General features: G+C 39.6%; 1 protein-coding gene across 22 annotated transcripts in view; it reads right to left on the bottom strand.

Annotated features, from left to right (window-relative positions):
• Positions 1-1,434: 1,434 nt before the first annotated feature.
• The window catches only part of LOC143305719 (uncharacterized), a 94,084-nt gene continuing 77,743 nt past the window's right edge, over positions 1,435-17,775 (bottom strand). For 7 of the 22 annotated variants that reach the window (XR_013062847.1, XR_013062846.1, XR_013062848.1 and 4 more), the window contains 3 exons: positions 8,765-10,102; positions 4,896-8,686; positions 1,435-3,411 (listed from right to left, as the gene is read on the bottom strand). Coding sequence is in view for 2 of the 22 variants with exons in the window: in XM_076690410.1 (XP_076546525.1) it covers positions 3,341-3,411; positions 10,013-10,102 (161 nt within the window). In the remaining 20 variants the exon portion in view is untranslated. Of the gene's footprint in view, positions 3,412-4,895; positions 8,687-8,764; positions 10,103-17,775 lie in introns of those variants that run through there. The other 15 variants (XR_013062836.1, XR_013062850.1, XM_076690410.1 and 12 more) reach the window with 8 other exon arrangements.

The raw sequence follows: 17,775 nt of genomic DNA, 5'->3' as shown, positions 1-17,775 counted from the left end.
ACGCTGAGACGTTGTACGCATGCTAGAAAACAAGGCAGAGAAATGTTATATGTGTACTCTTACAATGATAGTACAGTAAAACCTGTTAAAAAGGACATCTGATAACAAGTAAAACCCTTATTAAGGGACACTTTTTAAGGGATACATAAAAACTAATTACGTCATCATTTAGAATCAGCACTATCAATGACAGATGTAAATATTTCTTTAAACATTATAATTTAATTCTATTTCGTGTCAAGAATTTTAAATCAGAAGAACATAACGATAACGAAGAAAGGTGAAAAAAAAGTTATTCTGATTTGTCAATTTTCGAAGTTTCACATTGAGGATAAAATAGATTTTACATTAACGCACTTTATATGTCGCAGTTTGGATCAATTAACCTTGGTTTTTAATTAAAAATATATAAATAAATGTCAGGGATCGAAACCTATGAACGATACATCACGTTGAAGTATTCCAACGGTTATCTATATTAATAATTAAAAACAAAAACGTTTGATAAAATGCTTATCAATTCGTGTGAATCAGTTAGGTCAACATCGTTACAGCTCTTCGCTAGTATAATATTAATAAAACAGTGCGTCAAGTGTACAAAGGGACAGGTTGTAATTATTGTCGATGGAATTGTTGCAACGGGGTTGCAACGTGTCGTGTTTCACCCATTTCGGGCACGTTTAATAGCTACAAAAAGTGAAAATATACAACTACAAGTGTGGACGTTGTGTACATACGAACAGCGATAAAACGATGAAGTGTTATATCTGGTGTTCATCTTCAAGAAAATCCCCTACCTAAAAGCCGCGCGATCTATATATACTCTGATCAATGACTTGGAACAGTATAGTTTCAAAAGATACGTGACGAAGTTACATTGTGATTGTAAAAAGTAGAAATATCCAGAAATAAAAAATGAACGGCAGAATCGTTGCTTTGTTTTTGGTTGCTCTGTGTTGCGTCCTAATGATGAATGAAGTATCATCGTCTGTAGGTCCACGTATGTAATTTTATTTTATTTCTTTTCATAAGATGAAAAATAAATGCAAACAAGATACTTTAAACGATATTTTATTTGCCATGGAATGTGCTGGAGAGTTCAAATATTATCTCCTTTCACTTTATTATTTTATGCAAATTACATGGCGTAATCGTCCACCATCTTTCTTGGACACTGTTCAATCTCTACTTTCTAGATCTTTACATTAGCATTTAATATCCATGTGTCAATTTAATAAAGAAACCTTCTGAATTAACAATTTCTTTTAAATACAATGATTTTAATATTTTTCAATTATTAAACAGAATGTCTTATGCCACTGGAACGCGGACCATGTAGAGCACTGATGAAAAGATACGGATACAATCCAGAGACGAATAGATGCGAAGAATTTTTCTTCGGTGGCTGTCAAGGAAACGCAAACAATTTCATGAATCTGGATATGTGTAAAGAAAGCTGTTCGTAAATGTCATGGAGTATGACAGCGTAATTAGAGCGTGCCGCTAAGGATGGAATAAATTATTGACGTGACACACTTGTACATGTGTATTATTGGATATTTAATAGATCAGTTTTATTATGCTGCATTTTGTTACGTTGATCAGAATATAATTTTCTAGAAAATGATGAAAAAACAAATAAAAATAATGTTTAGTGTTTCAAAGTAAACACGAGAAAGTGTGTATTCGAATGTGAAAATGTATAAACCTACATTAGGTTGCAATATGTGGTTAAATAATTAGATCGCAGAATACAGATGATAGTATGTTATGTGAAATAATTTTGTTGAATGTATGTTTTTTAAACAATGGTAATAAATTTTTTAATTGACTGGTATTTTTCGCATTTTATATTTTCCTTCATTTCTAAAACTATTACATAAAAATTATCATTATAAAAATAAAAAAAAAAAAAACGGGAACCCAGGATTTGAACCGAGGACCTTTAGATTACGAGTCACGTGTTTAACCACGGAGCAGATCCATGACTTGCAACTTGAAGGTCCTCGGTTCAAATCCTTGGTTCCCAAAAAAATTTTTTTTTTTTATGATAATTTTTATGTAATAGTTATTCAAAAAGAGACAAATTATCATTAAAAAAAAAAAAAAAAATGTTGGGAAGCAAGGATTTGAACCGTGGATCTCTAGATTGCGAGTTGTATGTGTGAGTCTGTCATACTTCTCAATGTAAGTAGTAACTAACTTTAATTATTAATATCTTTTAAACAATTAGTCGTCTGCCCACAAAACGGGGTATAGGTATGTTCAGCTCGACGAGTGAGTGTAACACTTGGGTAGTTCTCTTTGTTAGATGTGGTCAATCGAAGAAAAATGTTGATTAAAAGAGATAAAAAGAAACTTTGATCCCTATCAATCCGCAGTCATAAACATTTTTATCATTTAATTATAAGATAAGGGCTTTGAGTCATAAAATCCATCAGACGTAACAATTTTTCAGAAAGTTAATTTTTCTTATTACGTCTAATTAGTGTTTCTCATTTATCAGCTATTGTTCTATGAAACAAATTACTCATTGATATGATAAAGACTTACTTATCTCCGTCACAGGAAAGATTACTAAAAATAAGTAAGGCTACATTTCAAGACCATGTCACACTTAATCAATATTATTTTTACTTCTTTCATTGATTGGTAAAATAACCGCGGTCATTAATCAAACATCTCTAAGGCAAGGTTCATCGAGAAATTCAAAGAAGACAAGCTATAATTATTCCTAATTCAGAAAATAATGAAATCCACCAAGGAAATATATGAATTATCTTACCAGAAATTAGAAACCTGTGTCTTTAGATTCGTTTACCCGATAAAGTGTCCCAGTTTTGCAAGTACATATTGTATACATGCATGCACATATTGAAAGTGGTGTTCCGTTGTAATCATTTTGACTGACAGTTCCCTCGACATTCGCAACGATCGAACACTACACATAAAAAAAAAAGAAAAGAAAAAAAAACAAAGTGTTCCGACCTGTGCTCGAAAGAACAGAACGTCGCAAGTGCATGTCATGTAATATCTCCGGTTGTTCTGTTTGTTGAACTGGAACCGTATGTACGTGTCGCCCGTGATCTCGGCCTCCACTCATGCTTAAAATTATCCAATTTCTCTATTATCGTTCAGCCTAACACACTCACGTACAGGGGAATGCTTATTATCGGCCACACCTTAGGCAGACGGAAATATTTTCACGATCCCACTGGCTACCGCGGCTGTCCGTTTAGACACCGAATAATAGTGATCGTGTATCATCGTTCGCTGACTTTTTAACCGACGCCCGTTTGCTATCTCGTCTCTTAATGTAGCACGCTAACGGACCGATCAGTCAATTCTTTTCTCTCTTCTTCTTGACGCCATTTAAAAAATCACAGCCGTCTCGAATCCGCGGTGTCCATGCTGAAAAAGAATTAAAATAGATTAGAATGAAATTTTTGCAAGAATCACCGTAGACAGCCACTAGATTTATATAATCAAATTCGAGCGTGTTAAAATAAAAATTTCTTATAAATCGCCTTTTATCCCACGTTTCTTTCCCAATTCTTCGTTTCTCAGAAGAGGTTCAAAACCGCCGACGAAGAGGTAAATAAAGTTTCGATAAAGTAGAAACGACTGAAACGTGTTACACTAGCAACACCGGTGATACGACCTGATAAGATCGCGCGACGGAGGCAGGGGAATGCAATGACCGTCGCGACATGTCACGATAACGTTCGTCAGCCCGTTTGTTCGCGGTTTAATTTCATAAAGCACACGGGGAATTCGACGAGGCGAGGAAGTACACGGTAAAATGAACACGTTTTGACGGCGTTCGTCGTGTGACGCATAAATCCGCGAGCGGATAAGTGAATCGTCCGACTTCCAAATACCGTGTGTCGTTGATCTTCCCCTTTACATAAAGAGCCCGGATCCATGTAACAGCGAATGTATAAGGCAACGAGCGGTAATGGATCTCGCTTCTAACCTAATTCAATCTAATCGTTAGCGGGACTTCTCCGTGTACGGTTGTGCGCTCGAACAAGTAACTTCGAAGGATGTACGAGACACGAGGACGGTAAGACCGAAGATCGTTACACGTACCTTGTGCAGTTACTAATTCGACGAATTTCCGTATCGATTTTACCTTCCATTCGCCGAAGAGACACAGATGAGCCTAAGTGCAGGGAAAATCTACAACTTAATTCTCTATTAACCCTTTCACTGCGGGAAAGTTGAATGAGAAACGCGTGTCATAGGAAACGATTTCTGTTGGAAGCTTGAAAGCGAGGATACCTTATGGCGTATGAGCGCTAATAGCAGTGAAGGGGTTCAAATGGTTAACTCGTCTATAAAGTAAATATTCGAAAAAGTACACATTGACAGGATAATGGTCAATAATTCGTCTACCGATAGCGTGGGTGTGTATACTAGGGTCTCGTGTAATATAAGAGATACGTTTACTGTACACTGTATAAAGGTATACAGAAGTTTTCATCATCTAAAGTAACTTTTCTAAATGATAGAATACTTGACTGAAAATATTTTCTATCATTATCTATCACTCCCCGCCATCCTTCAGGCAGAAGATGGATATCGCGAATAAAGTCACTGAAGAGTTGTTGCAGTTTCTCGATATCGCAAATTCGGTAAATAGAAAGCTGTTGTAATATCTGGATTCTAGGCGTAACGTATTTCAATAAAATACTAATATGATTGAAATGTTAAGAAAAAAATTTGAACAATGAACGAGGAATATTGTTTCAGCAATGTATTACGTAAACGCATTATCTCGAAAACCTTGTACTATTTTCGCGTTTAAACTTAGCGATAAAACTCGAATTCCATTGTTACTCTTTCGATATGTCTTCGAAGGGAATAGAGAGTCCGAGTTCGATTGTACGTACACTTTGTTTGCTGGTTCCCTCGTATCCAGAGTATGCGAGCTAATGTATTCCGAAAGGCAATCATTGCGGTGCCTTGTTGTATGTAAATCACTGCTCCTGCCGAAGATAGATCGTTCCTAGACGATCCAGTTCCTCGTCATCCTTTCGAAATAGATTTCGTTCGATCAAATTTGCCTAGGCATGTATATTTTCAGAATACACCTCGAAGAAAGTATTCATTTGAAAGTGAAATGTAATCGAACCATTTCGTGGTACGAAATATCATTCCCTATAAAAAATGGACATTTCTATTGCTGAACATTAACGTAACTAGTAAGGTTCATGGTGAACATACGTTGAATACTGCTTAACTATCATTCATAATTGCGTAAAATCTAAAGGTTCGAACGTGAACCATTGCCGCACGAAATTCTTGTTACATAGTTGAATTGTTAAAAGTGTTCGGTCGACAATCGTAAAGCAGCGTATGTAAAACGCAATAGTTGGACGTGACGGAGGATAAAAATTGCATTGAGCTCACGTTGCGTTGCTGACACGACATGTGCGGGATACATACATACATGTTAAAGTTTCCGCGACCGTAGATTAAGTCGCGAACCGGGCCATGCTATCGCGAGCCCTATTAGAATTACTTTCAAGTACCCATTGTGATCTGCTCGTTTCCATAGATCGCTGACACAAAAGAAATATAGCGTAGGACACGACGATAGAGCCTTCGGCTATTGCCACACACGTGGCTGATAACCCGTACGATCTTCCTCGAGCAAACACGCTGTAATTGCATGGGTTCTGCATTTTTCCACCCACATATAGAGAGACCTGGCCTCTATCTCTGTCCCTTTTGCCTCTCGAGCTTCCCCGTGCCTCTTCGTACGTATATACACGCTCTCTCGCAGGCTCGTTCACCAGCCTCGTACTACTTATCGATACCAGCTTCGGGCGAACATGGACAGAACCTAAAATCTGCTTGCAATTCCGTCAATTCTTCGAGTAATTTATTTTAGACCTTCAAAATTGAGGAACGTTTGATTGCTGTAATTCAAAGAGGAATTGATAGCTAATTAGTATGATAATGAAGGTTACTGATGGTGGTGTCTCAAATGTAATGAAACAGGGTAATTAACCGTGAAAAGACGAAGCCTAGCAGTACCCCAATAATGTTATATTCCATTTTTATCACACAGTGTTCTACTTTTCCGACGGGACAAACGAATAGGGACATCCTTTCAATTAAAACCCGAGGACAGAAACGAAGCACGGTCCAACGCCTCGCTCCTCGTCGATCACTAAAGAAGGGAGAAAAGAAAAAAGAAGAAAATTTCACACGAAACGCTCGAGATCCTTGGAACTGTTTCGAACTGTTCACCTCAGCCGGTTGATAAATCGTCGTGACAGTCGAGGGGACAGGAAGGCCTCGCGTCCTCCTGAAAGATTCACGAAGCGATATTAACGATAAAGCCAGCCGTGAAATTTACGAGTCACGAAAAGTATAAAACAGCGTGTCACTATAAAACCAGAGGCATTATTACCGATAAAACGCACGTCACGGGGCCGAGACGCGAGCCGGGGCCTCGAATCGTGAGCAAATCCCGGTAATGGAAGCAATTTCGTCCTCTAAACGGATACAAATAGTACGGCGATAATGCAGTGACACGCTTGTGTATCGGTTGCTCGATACTCCATGATTTAATGGACGCTGAAGCCGGTGGTGCACAGGTAACGGGTGTTTTACGGTAATATTATACGGAGTTTGTTCCATCCTGTAGTCCTATGGATGCGGCATTGTGCTCGATTCGGTGAAAACAGGCATCCGTTTGCTGTCAGAGTTAGGAAGCTATTTTTTAAAGCAATCATAGCGATTAGAATGAATCTGAACCCTTTCAATACGTCTACTTATCAATTTTTCAGAGGCAGTGATAATATTCAGGATTTACATATGTCCCAGATAATTTTTTTTTAATTACGTAAAGTTGAGATGCAACAAATATTAAATTTATACTTACAATTAGTATCGATTCAAGAACCAATTATCAATAAATCAACCGTAAATTTTTAAAAGAAGTTAATGCAGTCTCGAAAGTGTTAAGTTGATGTACAACCTGTCCCAGAATCAGGTATAATCAGAAGGATATAGATTCTCATAACAGATAAGGTATTAATAACTTTACAATATAACGAGCGTACACGTTAAAGAATCATCGACAGAAGAGGAGAACAAAACTGATGCTTGTTCCGAAAGTTTTTGGACCGCGTTAAAGTAGTATCCTGTAATCCGAGTATTCTCAGGGATCCTGGAAAGAGCAAAACGACGGAATTTCCATAATTAGTGGGTGGCAAAGGTACAACTATTAGCACGGGAAAGTTGGCAAGTTGCTAACTGATTTGCATCGAAATGCGGTGATCCCGTCGTATCAACGGGACCCGTCCTACTTTCCTTATTACTTCATCAGCGTGCTTTCTTTCCTGCGTCGAATACGGGAAATTAATTTGCCTTGAAATGACGCTCAAAGGGCCGTTCGCACGTGAAATCGTTCGATTTATGGGGCAATTTGTGATACCGGACAGGAGATCAAAAATAATAGCCGGTATATAAATTTGCTTCTCGTCGAATTTTCTGCACTTCTTTTTCTTTATTCCTTTCTTCGTCGTATCCAGGCTGGTTCGTGCAAGTTGATAACCTTAAAGCACCGGAAATTGAGTGGTTCGAAGTACCATAATCGTTAACTTTTTTTGCAACTTTAGTGAGACGTAAAATCCTTGCACACTTTCTCAGGATGATTCGTATTATGTAATTTTAAATCAATATAAAATGTTAAGAAGACTTATGTCGTAAGACTAGACGACGTTTTTACGCAATATATATTATTATAAAATATTCATTTAAGGACAATTATAAATTGAAAATATTTAATTAGATCGTTATTCTGGATTATCAACAGCCAAATCGAAAGTTTCATCGTTGCACGTGTCTTGTTTAACAGGTGACTAGTTACCTCGTTTATGGAATATAATTTATAGGGAGGAACGGGCAAGGAAATTATGGCATCTTGGGTTTCCATAATGCCGAGATTTGCTGCTCCCGGAGCCACCTAATCCAGCTGCACGCAAGAAGATCCTCTTATCTTGAGGACACGTTTCCTCGCCAAGTAAGACGATTATCTTCGAACCCTCGCGTGAAAAGATACCCGCGACTTTTGCGAAGCTCAAAAAAACGTCACAACGTTATTTCTTTCAATCTTCAATTAAATTTTTAATATTTCCTGAGTCAATTTCTCAGTGGCCTGATTCTCGATAAGACTCGACACCTCGAGAAAAAATCTCGAACGCGAGAGGTTAAAAGCATTAGCGATATCGTGTTATTCCACGCTTCCCGTGGCTGTCTGGCATGGCGCTCGTTTCACGACCGAATGATTGCAGGTGCGTGGAAACCATAACATCGAAAATCACACCGCTAGGTAATTTCGAAGATTGCCCATAGGATTCGTCGTCGTTCTCGTGATGTTTCGATGGAAACGAAAGTTCTGCCGCTACGACTACCTGAATATTGCCGTCCAAGGTGAACCGGCCGCCACCTGCTCCATTATAATTTTGACTCGGTAATCTGAGAATTTATCCGCTTCCACGTGGGCCAGAACACGATCGAACTTATTGTTCGCTGTCTAGCTCGTCGAACTCGTATTCGAACAAAGAACGATTTGATCGAGCGCCAGTTAGAAAGCGGCTGGGTACAGTTGGGGAACCAGTTTTTGGGTTTTGAAAGAATCTCAGCAATAAATTGCGCCACGGTGATACTGAAATTATTTATTTTCTAAGCATGGATTTTGCGCCTTTTGAAGTTACTAAAAATAACGATACCAAAAGAATCTTACCATTGCCACACCGTCGAACAAGTCACCGAACGAGATCATTTTACCAATGAGAAATTCTCTTCTTGCTCGGTCGGACCAGTATCGATCTGCGGATTTAATTGCACGGGAGCGGGGTATCTTACGGTTTATACCACAAGGTTAGATCCTGATCCTCCATAATCCCTCTTCAAACTGGTAACTTGAGATGTTTCGGTGTCTTATAGGGGAGATTCCTTGGACACCGGAGAACCCTTTCAAATTTACGTTTGTTTGCCTATATACCTTGCTCAATATCCTATCGATTACCTAAAAGATCAACGAATCGAAAGTGAAACAGTGGGGTCAAGAAACGAACGAATTTCAAGGAGAACGTTCAAATATTAGAACAGTTCTATTTTGATGCAAATGTGCTTCTTCGAAAACTCGAAGCTGTTATCGACTGCCGCCTCGAGTTTCAGTTTGCCTTGCAACGGATGCAAATAACAGCACGCTAATACGATTTTCGTTCAGTGACCCGTTAACGTGTCACCACACCGGTACGGTGGTTGTTCACGAATGGCGAACGTATCGATGACCTGGCCAGCTTACTTGCATCGAGCAACAGAAGGACCAAGGGTTCGAAGCACGGTAAAGGATTGATGGTAGACCGCGATGTGCATAAGCGTTTAGTCTTTAGAGACGCGCCACTTGATTTACAGCTTCCTCTCTGGTTGATCCTGCAGCAGCAGTACCAGCAGCAATAGCAGCACCGATAGCAGGTGTAGTAACGGCAGAAACACCGGCAGGCGTCTCCTTGGTGCACGGAATTGTGCTGAGTTCGTGCTGGCAAGGCGACGTACGAGTGATTTGCATCGAGCTCCTAGTTCACGGGAGGAGCAAGCATAACGGGCCGGTTAAGCCACTCGACACCGCGCCGTTTCGTGTCTGCCTCTTGGTCACCGGTAATTAACAGGCTCTGTAAAGCCCCGTATGAATCGAGCGGTATCAAGCCTCTAAGGCCGTGTCAAGATGCTACCTGTAAGGGACACGTCCGCTTTTCTTGTACCCTCTGCTCCCTCCTACAACTGCCACGATTAATTGTCACGGAAACGCTGTTGTTTCCACGCTCGCCGCTCTTTGTACACCATTGTCACTGTAATTTGTAGACCCTCGAGCAAAGTTCTCGGTATCTATCGACTGATATCCCCGCAGCGATTCGACACGATCGTTTCCATTTTTAATCTTTGTAATCTTAAGACCAACCGGGGGTGCAAATTTAAACATAGTTACCTAATACGATGCAGCGCGTCCAATGGTCCTTGGAGACGGCATTGTCCATTTCTACATAGACCTGGTCGTTTTTTGAAGATCGGTAGACTCCTGTGAACAGAGAAATTTCACGTTCATTCTCGCGAAGGAAGCAGAAGGAACGTGAGCCGCGACAAAGCTCTCCATCTCGTTAGGAGTGAACGTTCGAACGCGACCGTTCATTTGCTCCAACAGATCGTCCCTGATAAGTGTGCTGGCCCAGCCAACGTCATATCTCGTGAAAGTTCGATAACGATCTTTTCCTGCGGCATCCGCCTCGATACAATGCAAACTTAATTAAATAGAACGCCGTCGCCGCTCTTCTCGCTTCTCCTGGTCGTCGAGCTCGACTACTGGTATCCGACGCCGCTCGCCGTTACACGCTCCTCTCTAACAGAAAGCAAATGGGTTTCACGTGAACGGCACAATGCTGTGTGGCGGGTGAAGATAGCCGGGTATATATCGGATGGAAGCTTCTTCTCGTTGACGTTCCACCTAGAATCGGCGTTCCGTTTCAGGACTGGCTCGCAGACACGGCGCGGACTGCACAATCGCACGGGACACCTCTTTGAAATTTGAAATGCACCACTCTCGACTACCGGCGACGACAATTTATAAGCTTCTCGTGTAAACTCGCGCTGACAACTACTCCACGCTCATTGAAATTGCTAAATGAAACGCTTCTAAACGACGCGAGGGACGACTCGGCTGATAGTATTGTACACGATCCATGGAAGAAGCATAGAGACTGTTTGAAGCGTGTTCCTTTGGTATTCGATTTTCATTGCAATCAGAAATGCTGCGAGAATTCTATTCGGAATATTTTATTGGAGGCTTATAAATAATTAGCTCCGAAGGTATAATCATTCTTTCAATAGTATAATCGGTTTTCGTACACGCTTCAACAAGGCAGAAGCAAAATATCCATTAATACGATGAGCACTTTTGAAATGATTTCGAAATTCGCGAAACGTGATGGAACAAAATGCAATTCAATCACGTACAATGCTGGAAAAAAGTATTCTCGTACGTGTCATCTTTTCGATGGTGCGTATTATTACGAGTTATTGGCCCGAAACGTCACGCGCCTCGCGTTTAATTCGCGACACATTATTTGCATTCACGAGCGAACCGAATGATAACGAAAAAAAAGGGGGTAAACATTTTCGCGAATGGAATCGTCGCGAGAAATATTCCGGGAACGCGACCCTTCATTCTACGCTTCGTGAATCTCGACCAACATTCGCTGTTTGAAAAATCTCTATACGGGTAATTAGAGCTACTCGAGCGACATAATGGAATACAAGAGATTCCGCGTGTAAACGTGCATTCATATTGGAACGTGTTTGAATTTTTGAACGACCTCGAGTGAAATAAAAATACGACTGTGAAACAGATTCGACGTTGATGCGATGCAAACTGAATTATTTCCAAGAGATATATTATATCACAAGTGGCAAATTGGCCCTGACTGTTCAATATATATCAGCTGATTTATCTAGTAATAATAGTAATAATTTTCCATTAATTTCGCAGATGTTTTTTATCAGATGTTTCAGCAGTTATTCTGAGCTGATTAAACAAAGAAAGTATACAACGACGAAAATTTCTTATCAATTACATCGTACTTAAATTGAAAATGTAATTATGTCAATAGATATCACCTATCCAGTGTGAGTTTTTATGCAAGTAGACCAACATTAATACAAAACATGTTAGAATTTTATTAAAATACATTACTACGAAAACTTGGACATATTCTTAGGGAACTTCCAAGTCGACGACGTACGGAGTTTAGTCTGTCCCTCTTCAATAGAACTTGGATTTAGAAACTTAGAAATTGTCCAGAATTTGGACTTAGAAACTTTTTCCTCGGTCATTGTATAAGTTTTTATATTAATGATACGAATAAGTAATATCGGTCTGTTAAAATGTTCAGATAATGATTAGCTCTTAAAAGCAAAAGATTACAGTAAAACATGATTTACGACCAGTTGGCTGTTACATTCGTAATGTTCGAACGTAAAATGATGTCAATTAGGTGTTCGCTGGTCACTTACCACCATATGATGTTCAATCTAAAAATTTCCAGATTAATAAGGTCATTGCCCATTACTTTCGAGTGTCAAGCGTATACAACGTTAATCTGTCGCGATATGTGCATCAATTTCCTGTCAAACACATTCTGTTGCGTGTATGCTCGACCGAAAGCGAATAAATTACATTTGCACCGCGAAAATAGAACGGCGGAGAACGTAAATTTCTTCGTTATATATTTCATTATATTCGAAACGGCTAAATATAATAACTAATGCAAATTTAATCACAGTTAATTAAAAAATTGGCCAATTATTATGGGATTCCGTATATCATTTTGAAATGAAAAATTATTGTTAATTTCTCCTTTTGAAATAAATTAAAATCGTGCCAAACCAAGAGACGAATTATTCTGAAATATTGCTAATGAAAAAAGCTGATTAATTGGTGGTTATGAAACGGACAGTAATTCGGACAATTCAGATCCGAATCGTTTCGTTCGAGGTAATGCAGTAGCTTTTGAAGATCATCTTCTGTCGTCATAACTGTACGTACATTCGAATGTGTGGCTTGACGATAATGAATTTCTCGAAAGATTAATTCGAAAGTTTTCATGCGTCACGCGATTTAACGAGCCCATATGACATGTGTTTCAATTTCGGCTGTTCCGCTCGCTTACATACGTACCTGCATGCACATCTGTGCATACTTTATCAACCGATGGAATCGTAAGAAGTACGCTCTAATGAGCCAAGCAGCGTCGTTAAAGAAGCCCTTTAAAGATTGAACAATGATAAATCATCGCGATCACCGTGCCGTGATATCAGTCCTTCTTTTCCTTCCGGCAAACTTCGATAAGTACAAATTAAAAGTACATCAATTTTTTGATGAATCTATCAATTAGGATATTTCCGTCAATATAAAGAATTATATACCTTATTCTAATCTGCAAATTTCTCAGAATGATTTCTTTAAAATTCATAATACACGAATAATTTATCACGATACGATCAATCATAATAGTTCATATAAATTGACTGAAAAGCTTTTCTAACTCATTTGCTAAAGCGTCTCGATTTAAGGTGATATATAACACTCCATTAATAAAACCGCTCGCTTAAGAAGACAAAGCGTTCGAATTGTTTCCCGCGAAGCTTTTGCCCTTCCGATTCGAGCGGACAATCTTTGCGACAGACTTTCGGAAGTACGACGAGTTGTGCGAACCGAAGCATCGATCCGGGTCACTGGTCCACGTCGGAAGGAGAGGCCAGTTCCGGGTGAGCAAAGGTTCATCCTGATCTCTCGGTGGGGTTAAGTAATTTGTCGTTGCCGATGGGTTAATGTTATCCATCACTAAGCGGGAATTTACGATGTAATAAGGCCGCAGACCGACTTCCACGATTTATCTCGACCGTCTCTTCTCAACCCTCTTTCGCGACGTCTTCTCGTTCCTCTTCGCGCCATTACTATCGCGCTTTCCATCCTGCCCTGTGACTTTCGTTGCTCCAAGCCGTGTTACACCTCCACCTAAAGCCGGATTTCTAGCTGTGCTTTACGCTCGCCATGCGATTAATTAATATGATCGACTCACGAGCTGAGAGAATAGGAATATACTACTTCAGCCGTCGAATCGTGACTTCGTCGTATTCGCGGTTTCTTAACAGTTTGATTGGTACGAGGTCACAGATGAGCAATAGTATGGATTTAACCCCTTGCACTCCTATTTGCTGTGGGACGTTAACAGTCAACTAGTTGGTATTATTTTACAGTGAAGAATTGAAGTAATTATAAAAATTTTCGATAAAGGAATTGATTATCTATTTTATGTTCGATGGAAAATTTAAATAGCCTCGTTAAACGTCCATGGTATCCTGATAGAAAGTTGCCTTATAATTAGAATAATAAATATTTGAAATAATACCATAACAAAGGTAAGGTGTTAATTTCAAAATCATAAGGATATAAAATATCATCAAAATTCATCGTTTAAAAAACGAACGGATAAGTTAGCCAAAAGTTTCCTGGGAGTGACATGCCGTTTCTTTTTGTTGGCTACAGAGATTCGTTTCTTCCTTCACGAAAGTTCGCCGAGCTGAGGGAGTTACAACTCCCTTAAGCATCGTCAAGCGTCGATTCGAAAACATGACGAATGCTTTCTGTCCCCGTTGTCGTGCGGGGAAGAAAAAAAGTTGTAAGTTAATTTCAACGCGAAGCAGAAGCGAGAAGACGGAATGAAGTGTCCACGCGTTCGCGATCTATGCAGCGAGATTTATTTTCGATTCAACCTACGTACGTACGGGTCGCTCGAATAGCGTTTGACTTCCGCGTTGATTTTTGCGGGAAAATGCGCGATGGACACGCGAGTTTTATCGTAAATCCTACTCGTCCGGTAAATTAAAGCCGCGACGAAGCGAAAATAATTGCGACGACGAAGATAAGTTGGACGATCGCGTCGTCGAGTCGTGTTGTTGGAGGGGACAATTTGTAATAAAAAGAGGAATATAAAAAATATAAGCTTTATCATCAAGTCATCGTACGAACGCGAAACCTATGAAGTGCCGCTACAAATTCAGATTATCCGATAAGCGTGTTATCGTTTAATGAATCGTGACTGCAAATGTCGTTACACACGAGAAAACTTTTTCAAAGGTGCTTGCGTTTTAAACATTTTATTTTGTAACATAAATGTTATGTTTGACGCGGAATCTTTACACGGGCTCTTTATGAGTAACAAGCTGTTGACATTATAAAATTTCCTGTCGTATTAATTTTTCGGTTTTCATCGTGTTAATTTTTTTATTGACTTATCTATGTTTCGTAATATGTAACTATCTGCATAATTAAAAGTAAAAAAAAGGCGGAGACATTTGTAGAAACCTTGTTCGATGTGTTAACATTAACATTAACATGGTACCGGCGAGAAAAGGTGGATCGAACCGGATCGCTAGATTAGGTATTCGAAGGAACGATAGCTCTACCAATTAAGCTAGATGTATCCAGCCCATTAACGAGTTCTTTCTTCCTAAATCTGGTAATCGAAACGGCTACCTTCTATAAACATTAACTTAGCAATTCAAGAGGAAAGTGCTAATGGCCATGCATATCTGCTCGCTGCTTTCCCAATGGTTTCCCTAACGAAAACGAACGCAATTAGAAAATTGAAGTCGAAAAAAATAACAGAATATCATCAAAACGATTTAGCAATAATTATCATTCGACTCCGGTGCACTATGGTATTGAAGACGTTAAGAAAAAAGTATCGCTTCAGCAGAATCTAAAATACCTTGCAATTTACTGTTTCAACGAACGATCAGGCAACGATGTACGATGGAAAATGGAACCGCGCAACAATTTATGGCCGCAACGATCGTTAACACCAGAGAAAGCTGAAACGTCCGTAGGAATCCCGTTCGGCTTCGAAATCGAACAAAAGGAGCAGCCATTGCATCCGTGAATATCGAGCGAACAGCTCCGACTGTTTCTAATCCGGCTGTGATCAGGTCAACCCTCTTTTAAGTACGGCTTCGTAGTTTCAGTTCGAAGCTGGTTCCGCGTGTACACGCGTGTACACATAACGCGGTCGCGTGATGATACCACAATTAATTGGAGCCTCCAGGAAGGCGAGCTGGCATCTGTTGCCGGACCAGCGTGTTACGACTACGATACCTCGTTAGTCCTTCTATTCCGACTGCTACGTGATACAGAAAACGCGTGGCCAACGAGGATGAAATAAAAGGAAATCGTCCAACGATGCGCAAACACGTTGGTCTATGTTACGCGCGGTTAAACGTTTGCCGAGCCTTACAGAATTCTCTTTCCTTCGTTCAGTTGTAAAGCTAGTCGGATATGACGTTTAACTCTTTCTATTCAAATCTTTTATCAGCAACCTTCTTATACCTTTTAAGAATGAGAAGCATAAAGAGGGATCAAAACGATGAAAAAAAAGAAAGTGGTCGATGACTTAGCGGTTCTGCCGATAAGACAAGCTATACACGAAAGAATTTCATTGAACGAAAAGCAGCTGACACATAAAAATTTCAACATGTCCGTAATACACGTGTAAAACATTGCAGCAAAGTGTGTTTTACATTATTACTTGTTACGCAGAAAGGTCCATGCGATGACTCGATTGTTTCTTTTTTATTTTTCACCTCTTAGACCTGTTATTTTCATAATTATATTCGCTTTCACCTGACTCGTTCTGCCAGCTGTCCGGACCGTTTTTTGGTACACCCGTAGTAGTTTGTTATTTTATCCCTCGTCATACCAGACGTTTAGCTCGTTCTACATGCCCCTTCAAACTCGTTCTTTTATTTTTGTACATCGTCTACATTGTCTACACGCGTTTCTCGAAGTAGCCTTCTTTCTTATTTTATCCGCAAACGTTTCAATATTCTTTTCGCAACTTTCTACCCGAGTTGCTCTCTGAATGTCAAAACCATTCGCTTAAGAAAAGAATCCAAAAACAAGAACAACTTATCCCTGCAATCTTATAATTGTCTTATCAAAGTTGCTACGTGAATCGAATAACCTAGTCGTTTATTCTCGTTCAACGAGCAAAATGTACAAAGTTTATCGAGGAAAAAGAGCGATAACAAAGTATTCGAAAAAAGATTCTCAATTAGAACGACGCGTGGAGGAGTGGAACTTTCCCTCCAACTTTTATGAAAACGAGACTTCTTTTTTTTTACGAGCGACACGGCGGCAAGGTAACAGAAGGAACGATGCAATCGTGGCGTGGTGCTGTATCGATTGACATTTATTAGGGACGTAAAACAATTTGAAATCATTGCTCGGAACGAGGTAGCTACCGTTATTGCTATTGTTACACATGTCGCCGGTCCTCGAGCGTAGGGGTGACTTTATGATCGCGAACAGCCTCGTGTTCAGCTCGTTGTCTGGCTCGCATAAAAGCGATAATTGATAATAGAAATAACGACCAACGACCTAGCACCATCATCTCCCCGAGATCGTCCCCTCTTCGATTTTGCACACTTAACCCGTCTTATGTAGCACCTTAAGTGCTTTCGACTAATAACCGTTCGCGAAATTATCACCCGTATTATTTTATTAAAAATATATCACGGTTCGCATCTTCGCACTTATTAGGTCCGTTGCACGGTCAAAAAAGCTTCTAAGAATTTTATCTAATGTATTTAGAATTTATCTAAATACTGTCCGCGTAGTAATAAAATGAAATGGTGAACAACATTCCTCTTCAAATTTGATGTAATTAAATCAACACCTACCACGCAAATGTAGAAACTCGACTATCTCGGAAAGGAAGTTACATATAAAAGAAAAAGCTGTTACTTCGCATAATCTCGAATAGAATCAACATTCTATATGTTCGTACCACCAATTACATACAACCTTATATTTCTCAAGAACACAGAGTGCGAAGTTGCTAAAAGAATTAATTGCTTCTTCTTGAAATACAACGTAGCCGTCCCATGCCCCGAAGGGGATATTAAAGAAGCGTCGTAAATGGAAATTAATAAAATTGTCACGATCGAAAAGGATCGGCTGAAGGGTGGTAATAAGCGAATCAACGCGCACGGCATCGCCCCGGGGCGGGAAATAAGAGTAGCGCGTTGTATCCCGTGGAAAAGACGATTTCTGAGCCGGGGCTCGTGAAACGGTCGTTACGATAACTAAATAACCCGATAAGATACCAATTTACGTCGAGCTATTCAAACAGCTTCGTA

This window comes from Osmia lignaria, chromosome 10, assembly GCF_051020975.1.
Source record: "Osmia lignaria lignaria isolate PbOS001 chromosome 10, iyOsmLign1, whole genome shotgun sequence".
NCBI classification, from domain to species: domain Eukaryota; kingdom Metazoa; phylum Arthropoda; class Insecta; order Hymenoptera; family Megachilidae; genus Osmia; species Osmia lignaria.
The sequence above is the reverse complement of the archived record's forward strand: the minus strand, read 5'-3'. Positions and strand labels throughout refer to the sequence as shown.